The sequence below is a fragment of the Gopherus evgoodei genome, chromosome 4, assembly GCF_007399415.2.
Source record: "Gopherus evgoodei ecotype Sinaloan lineage chromosome 4, rGopEvg1_v1.p, whole genome shotgun sequence".
Lineage (NCBI taxonomy): Eukaryota > Metazoa > Chordata > Testudines > Testudinidae > Gopherus > Gopherus evgoodei.
The window spans coordinates 6,976,524-6,984,909 of NC_044325.1; the positions used below are offsets into that span (position 1 = coordinate 6,976,524).

An 8,386-nucleotide genomic window follows, 5' to 3' on the forward strand; every position below is an offset into this window, starting at 1 on the left:
ATTGGGGTGGCCTTGTGGGGTCTCATCCTTCCAGAATGTCAGGCTCTGCTGAACTCAAACCTCTGAAAACCAGGAAATACAGAGCTAGCGTACACACCGGCTCTGCAACGCAACCTTGACTCTGTGTCTCTGGAGCCCTCGGAGCTGGCAATGGTTCAGCAAGTAGCAGTGCCACAGTAAGTAGACATGAAGGACTGTGAGGTGTCATTGTGCTGTATTCCAGATTTGAATGGCACCTTTACCTACATGCACTCCAGGTGTACTCACTATTGGGGTGATATATTGAATGGTGGAGGGATTAGTTGAAGCAGGTTGGAAGAGTTGTCACTGTGATATATTAGGAGAGGTGCACTTTTACCTGGAGGGATGAAGTATGCCTCATTTCAATCCTGAGTTCTGTAGGGTGCATCCATGCTGGTGTGCAGAGATCATGGGGATGGTCCATATGCTAGAGGCAGATATGACTGATCTCCAGGTCTCAGGAGGGATAAGTGGAAATTTAATGTCTTAGAAGGAACCATAGGGGTGAGGGTGGAAGGGTGATAACATTTAGCAAGTGTAGCTCCTGATTGCTATCTGACCCATATACCCAAGTTTTAACTTAGCAAAGAAGTGTTCGATTGCGTCATACAGTGTTTGTGTGCTCTATTTTCAGAGTATTCTGTGGCATCTGTGGGTACATCTTCACTGTTTGTACAGGGTCTTACTTGGGTGTTGCCCCTAAACCCCTTCCCATCCACCTACAGAAACCTCTCCTCCAGGTTAAGTGATGCTTTCAACTGGGGCTAGTTGGCCCAGTTTTGATTTCACTTGGGCAAGTAACCCCTACGCTTTGCAGTGACGATGCAGGTTAAACTACGTAGGTGCCAGTAGTCCTCCAGTGCCTTCCCACAATCCCCCATGTGCAGAAGGACATTCAGGTTCTCCCATAATTCAACAGGAAAGAATCAGCGTCTCCTCATACTGCAGTACAAAAGAACCAGAGGATACGCCTTGAAGCAGCAGAGAGAATGTGGTGATTAGCTGCAGCAAAGAGTTATCTGCAAGGGTAGAGTAGCAGTGTGTGTGTTATGGGCATGATGGGGCAGCACTCAGCGAGGGCAGAATTGTGGCTGTGTTGGGGGTGAGGATGGTGTATACCTTAACTGTACCCCCTGATTCTCAGAGATCTGAATGCAGCTGAATTTGCTGTTCTGGAAGGGCATGAGACACCACCAGGCAAGCTTAACTCTGCATTAGGTATGGGTTGTTTTTTGTTGTTGTTGTTAAATAGCTGTTCTGTTTAAAACACTAGGCAATTATTAGTAGAGAGAGTTTTTAGTTAGGGAGGTAGGTTGTCACAGGGGTTGGCAGCTGAACTGATGCTACATGGTTCCTAAGTGGCTCTTCTCCTTCCTGTGAACTTTGTTTATAGTCAAATGATGCTGTGGAATTTTTTGGGTGTGAACAGGGTAGGGAGGGAAAACACAGACATGGTTATTTCATAGTATTTTGAAAGCTTTATTCCATGTAGGTTACAGTAGCTCAGTGGTTTCCAAACTTTAACAACCTGTGAACCCCTTTCACTAAACTGTCAAGTCTCACGAACCCCCTCCTAAAAATGAATATTGGCAGGGATTTTCTTCTTTACCTGAGTATAAATTATAAAAACAGTGATCTTGGAAATATAAAATTTATTTGACATGCTTATTACATGCTATTTATTATTATTATTTATCATTACAGTATTTTTATTACATTATGAAAACAGCAACACTCTTCCAAGATCTCACTTTCATAGCTTGTATCACTTTAATTAAGCCTGTTATAAGACAAGGCTCCTATGTTTCATCAAGGAGTATCATGTAAAACCAGCATGAAAGTATTTAAGAAGCCAGCTCAGAGTTCCTCCTACACAAGCATTCAGGTCTTGAGCAGTCCAGGCAAACAACGCACATTACAACAAAGCTTAAACTTGTTCTTCATAATCATTTTAAAAACAATACTAGCTGCCTATATAATTTTAAAAACAGCAAAAAATATCCACCTCCCTTTCCATTTCTTATAAGGAGTCTTGAAGTTTAAATCTCCTCAGGGTGACCAGACAGCAAGTATAAAAAATCAGGACAGAGGGTGGAGGGGTAATAGGTGCCTATGTAAGAAAAAGCCTCCAAAATCAAGACTGTCCCTATAAAATCGGGACATCTGGTCACCCTACTCCTCAGTGTTGTGCTTGCTTTGATCTGCTTAGCTCTTGGAAGTCCAGGGGCCCCAGGCTGCTGGTCCCAGGGTGCCCGGAGTTCCTAGGGACAGCTCTGTCCACCATTAGGGAATTTTTTCCCTGAGAACCCTCTGTAACATTTCACGAACCCCAGTTTGGGAACCACTGCAGTAGCTGTAAACACCTAGAGAACCAGTTTTCTCCTTTCTCACCTCCTCTCATCACCCCACTATCCCCTGCAGGATTAAGACCCTCCAGCAACACTTCCAAAATCCCGCCCCCACCCCCTTTTCTTTCCCCATCTTCAGCTGACTCTTAGCAGTATAAGAGCCTCAGAGAGGTGTGAAGTGGTCCATTCATCTCAGTGTGCTCTTCTGAGCTGGAGAGGCCCCATGGAAATGAATGCAGCCTGAAACAATAGGTCTGAGCAGCATTCAGCTCCAGCTGAACTGTTCCAACCATCTCACTGGGTGTTCTCGTTCCCCCCTGCCCGAGCTCCTGCCTTTACAGCAATTGTGGGCCTATTATGTGCATGGAGGATGCCTGTTCTCAGCTCCTCACCCTGCTCTCAACACTGTGGCTATGTCTACACTATAGCAGCACAATTGCAGCTACACTACTGTAGCATAGACACTTGGTACTGTGCTCGAAAAGAAAGATTTAAATCCACACCCTCAAGAGGCAGTAGCTAGGTTGATGGAAGAATTCTTACATCACCTTAGTGGTATCTATACTGAGACCTAGGTCAGCTTTACTATGGCCTGACCTACCTTTAATAACTAGACTGACCTAGCTATGTCATTCAGGGCTGTTAAAAATGTCACTCCCTAAGTGCCAGCGTAAGTCAACCTATCTCCTCACTGTAGGTGTAGCTAGGTTGATAGAATTCTCCTCTTAACCTAACCACTGCCTGCCAGAGAGGTGGATTAACTGCAGCAATAAAAGCCCCCTCCATTGATGTAGGAAGGAGCATCGACAGTAGAGAAGCACAGCTGCAGTGCCTTAGTGGTGCTGCAGTTCCACAGACACACCCTACCTCTTTCAGGGCTGTGCATTGTAGCTAGCTTTGCCTAAGTTTTAGGCGTAGACCTGGCCTGTGTGTATTGCACAGGCCAGTTCACAGCTCCCAACCACACTCTCCGGGCCGTATGTCAAACATCCCGATTTCACTGCTCACTTGGGTCTCTGCCTGGACCCTGCAACAGGCATGCCTGTTCTTAGCTCCTCTCCCCGCCTCTGCCCTTAATTCCCACCTCTCCATCCAGCTCTCAGCACTGTGGGGACAGATTTGAGGAAGCAGAGCTGACTCCCCCTCCCTTGCTGCACAGCTCTGATCCACTTCTTTTCTTTTCTCTCCTATTCTGACCTCCCCTTTCCCCCAGAAACAGTGGTAGAGGGGGAATACTGATGTTCCTTCCCCTCTGCTGGAGGCAGCATAAAGGAGGGGAATAACAGAAGGAAGGGGAGCTCCTGAGCCCTTCTCTTGGCCTAGTAGAGCCCCATGAAAGAAATGTGGGGATTATTTGCAGGGAAGGGCACAGATGGCTCTACTTTCCTCTGCCCCAAAATATGTCACTGGAGGACATGCTCAGTTCCCACTTCCTCATGTTTCTGCTCTGTCAGTGCTTCTGAGCTCCCAATGAACAAAGATCCCTCTGAGGACGATCCCTTATGTAGTGAGAGACCACAGAGGAACTACTTTGTGGAAACCCTGATCTTTGTCAAAGCACTAGTCATCAAACTGGGTTTTCAAATGTAGTGTTTGGATGATCCCTTACCCTAATAAGGGTTAACATCCAGGGTTGTGCTGGCCCCTCACTAGCTGTGCCAGAGAACACCCATAAGGGGTGAAGGTTGACAAAGCGCCTACCCTGCACTGCTCCAACCCTCCCTCCCTGCTCCAATCCACCCCCCCCCCCTTTTCTCTAGCTCTGCACCAAACAATTATAATAATCTGAAAATCTTGTGAGCATCTTATGTTGGGGCAGCTGTCTGTCTCCTTCTTTCCTTAGATCAGGCTCAGTTCTGTTGTTCAGGAAAAGGTGAACCCTAGGAGTAGTCATTACATTACCCTAGCTGCTTAATAATCTTTCCTTTGTTTAGTGTTAGTTTCCTTGGCACTACTTGTATATTAAAAATCAGAGTTTGTAGGTGGATTTTAGAGCACTTTAAAAAGTACTGCTGTTAAACCAGAAATTTTGGTTTTGGGGCAAGACTTCCACAAGGAGCCCCTGCTGTCTGCAGGCAGAGAACAAGGAACACGCATAACACATTTTCTGAAAACTACAGAGAGTATGCCTTAAACAGTGCATGGATGTCACTCAAGTTCAGTTACTACAGTATGTCACCTAGAGCCACCTAGTTATTGTGACAACAGCCTGTTTGGAACCCTCTGGTTTCAGCAGAGCCCTTGTTTTGCTGCACACATGTACTTCACCCTTTCAGGCAGGTGCATCCGTTTAGCTTGTGTTGACCCAGACTTAGAATATTTACTCAATACATTTTCCTATACTGGTTCTCCAAAGGGCACTGGAGGCTGTGTGCTAACACAGCCAAATGCTGAGTGACCAGTCAGTTTGGGAAGGGTACACCTATTCTGAGCCCTAAGCATGTTAATTTTTTTTTTTTAAGGAAGGCTATGCCTTGGGAATCCCTTGCTCAGATTACCCCGACTTTGGACCACTAACCCTATTCCACCTTCACGAGGCACAGCAGTGTTCAAGGCAAGCCAACTCAGGATGTAGATTTTAAAACTTCAAACTTTTCCATTTACACAGGAAGCAACTCAACCTTAACTATACCAGAGCTACTGCTGTGCTATAATCTATATATGCAGTGGGGGTGTGGCAGTGCTGGTCCCAGGATTGTGGGGAGAGGTGGGTGAGGTAATATTGGTTATTGGACCAAGTTCTGTGGGTGAGAGAGAAAAGCTTTGGAACTTACACTGAGCTCTTCTTCAGGTCAGGGCTGGAGAACCTGAAGATGAGCTTTTTGTAAGCTCTAAGTTTTTTCTCACCACTAGAAGTTGGTCCATTCTGGCTGCACTTTTCCCCACACCTGTTCCTTTTTGCACACTCCATCCGTGGCCCCATGAAGTTGCGAGACCTCCTTGTCAACCTTCTCCTGACCTTGCCAAACACTCCATCTACACTACCAGCAGGATGCAGGGCAAGGGGGTGCTCTGTGACTGTGGAGCCTATTTCCATTCCTCCCTAGTTTCACGCAGCCGGGCAGAATCCACTGGCTCCCTCGACACCTTTGAGGAGCAGTGGGTGCTATCTGGGGTACTCTGCTTGGTGTCCCCATCCGGTACCCTTGCTTTGAACCTATGACCTTTACCTCAGTGCCTGTTTTTCTCATTTGTTGTCCCTGTATTCATTTGGATACTGGGTCCAGGGGTTCCTCCTGCCATGCTGGGGGAAGGGCCTTTAGAAGTGGATGGGCTTGGGCCTGCCCCTCTCCTGCGTTTTCCAATAAGACTAGAAGTTGGTGCAGTTTCTGCTTGTCTCTGATAATCTATCTGCTCCCCCAGTAAAGGGAATGCCTAGAGCCTGGCCCTAGCCTGCAGCTGGCACCCCTGGCAAACGGCCGTAATTTGAATGCAGCTAGAGGACTGTGCAAAGACCTGCGGGGGCAGGGGTAGCAGAGGGGGCACGCTCGGGTAACGCCCCCCCCCGGCTAGTCGGGGCAGGTGTTTTGTCTGGTGCGGGTGTCTGCGGTAAGAGCCGCCGCGGGCTGCAGGCCCTGGGGGCGCTCAGAGGAGCAGACGCCGGGTCGGTCACCCCTGGTTACAAACACGGAGCAGCTGCCACTGGCTCCGCTCTGGGCAGCGCTGTCTGGGTAGCAGCGGCCCCGCCCGGCGTCTCAGCCCCAGTCCCAGCGCACGAGGCGGCGGCCCGGCCCCGACCCATCCGCCCGCCGGCCCCACGCGGGGTTCCACGGGCCCGGCCCGGCGCTGGGCGTGGCCAGCCGAGCCGCTCCCAACACGCCCGCCCCCGGGGGCGGAAGGAAGGGGTGAGTGACAGCGATTTTGACCAATGGGCCGGGCCCGCGTGCGGCGCGTGTCCTACGGCGTCCGGGGACGTGTCCCGTGCTGGGGGCGTCGCGCGCGCCGCCGCCGTGACAGTTGGTGTCAGCCTCCCTCAGCGCCGGGCCGCGAGGAGCCGCCGGGGCCATGCGCGCGCCGCGGGCTGGGCGCCCCCGCGCTCCGCGGCGCTGATGCCGGAGGGGCGGCCGCGGCCGGGCGTCTCCTCCCCCTTCCGGGCTCGCTGTGGCCGCCGGCCGGGGCCAGCGGGGAGCGCGATGAGCTAGGGGCGGGCCCGGCCCAGCCGAGCCGAGCCGCGCCGAGCCCCGCGCCAGGCCCCGCTTCCGCCCGCGCCCCGGGACCATGCGGCTCCGCATCTACAAGCGCAAGGTGCTGCTGCTGCTGGCGCTGCTGGTGGCCGCCTGCGGCCTGGCGCTCTGGGGCAGCCACGGCCGCCAGCGCAGGCCCGAGCCCGCGCGGGACCCCGGCGAGCCGCCCGCGCCCCGCGCCGCCAGCCGGGCGGCCGAGCTCGCCGCCTCCGCCGCCAGCCGCCGGGCCGCCAACGCCTCGGCGCCGCCGCCCGGGCCCGGGCCCGGGCCCGAGCCGGCCAACCGCACGCTGGGCTACCGCGCGCTCGTCTACCAGCTGAACTTCGACCAGCCCGTGCGCAACCTGGCGCGCTTCCCGCGCCGCCCGCCCGCCGAGCTGGTGCTGGTGGTGCAGGTGCACGAGCGGGCCGAGCACCTGCGGCTGCTGCTGGACTCGCTGCGCCGGGCCCCGGGCGTGGAGAACGCGCTGCTGGTGCTGAGCCACGACCTGTGGTCGGAGGAGCTGAACCGGCTGGCGGCGCAGGTGGAGTTCTGCCAGGTGCTGCAGATCTTCTTCCCCTTCAGCACCCAGCTCTACCCCCGCGAGTTCCCCGGCCACGACCCCCGCGACTGCCCGCGCGACATCGACAAGGCGGCGGCGCTGCGCCTGGGCTGCATCAACGCCGAGTACCCGGACTCCTTCGGCCACTACCGCGAGGCCAAGTTCTCCCAGACCAAGCACCACTGGTGGTGGAAGCTGCACTTCGTGTGGGAGCGGCTCCGGGCGCTGCGGGAGCACACGGGGCTGGTGCTCTTCCTGGAGGAGGATCACTACCTGGCCCCCGACTTCTACCACGTCCTCAAGCAGCTTTGGGCGCTGAAGCAGCAGGAGTGCCCCGAGTGCCAGGTCCTCTCCCTTGGCAGCTACAACGTGGTGCGGGGGGGCTTCTCCGGCAAAGCCGACAAGGTGGAGATGAAGACGTGGAAGTCCACCGAGCACAATATGGGCATGGCCTTCAGCAGAGACACCTACCAGCAACTGATCGAGTGCACAGATGCCTTCTGCACATACGACGACTACAACTGGGACTGGACGCTGCAGCATTTGACTATCTCTTGTCTTCCCAAATTCTGGAAAGTGCTAGTACCCGAAATCCCCAGGGTTTTTCATACAGGGGACTGTGGCATGCACCACAAGAAATCCTGCAGACCATCCACCCAGAGTGCCAAAATCGACTCACTCTTAAGCAGCAACCAACAGTACCTGTTTCCTGAAACAATGAGTGTCAGTAAAAGGTACTCCATGGCACCTCTCTCTCCTCACGTGAAAAACGGAGGGTGGGGAGATATTAGAGACCATGAACTCTGTAAAAGTTATCGCAGACTGCAGTGAAAATCAAACTCTCAAATAGCCTCTCTTTTGAATTATTCCATACTGTCTTATGGACAAAAGTGAATAAAAGAGTTTCTGCTTTAAGATGAATAAACATTCTTGTAAAAGTTGTCCAAAACTAGTCATCTTTCATGTTTCCTTGTTAATTTTTTTAAATGGGACAGGCTTTACGGCTGAGATCAGATGGAAAACAAAATTTAAGCCCAGATACAGAAAGTGGCCATTATGCTGTGCTTACTGACAAGGCTAAACATTAAAATGCATCTCTTAGCTATTACATTAGAGGGCTTTTCACTTTCAGAATCTCTTAAACTCCATGTAAAATACATTTTGAAATGAGCAAATCCATGATATTCAAAGTACTGAGAAGAGTAAGGTGGAATGGAATAAGCTTGACTGAACTCCAGTCAGTTCAGTCCAGCAGCCCTGTACTGTTTTAAATAATGTTCTTATTGTTTAAA

The 8,386-nt window shown here is 51.9% G+C and overlaps 2 protein-coding genes across 2 annotated transcripts in view; both read left to right on the top strand.

Annotated features, from left to right (window-relative positions):
- Positions 1-8,386, top strand: part of LRR1 (leucine rich repeat protein 1) — a 49,976-nt gene that overhangs the window by 22,721 nt on the left and 18,869 nt on the right. The gene's annotated exons all lie outside the window — the stretch shown is intronic.
- Positions 6,573-8,046, top strand: MGAT2 (mannosyl (alpha-1,6-)-glycoprotein beta-1,2-N-acetylglucosaminyltransferase). Its single transcript, XM_030562798.1, has one exon. It carries the CDS (start codon positions 6,588-6,590, stop codon positions 7,923-7,925), a length of 1,338 nt encoding a protein of 445 aa, XP_030418658.1. The 5' UTR covers positions 6,573-6,587; the 3' UTR covers positions 7,926-8,046.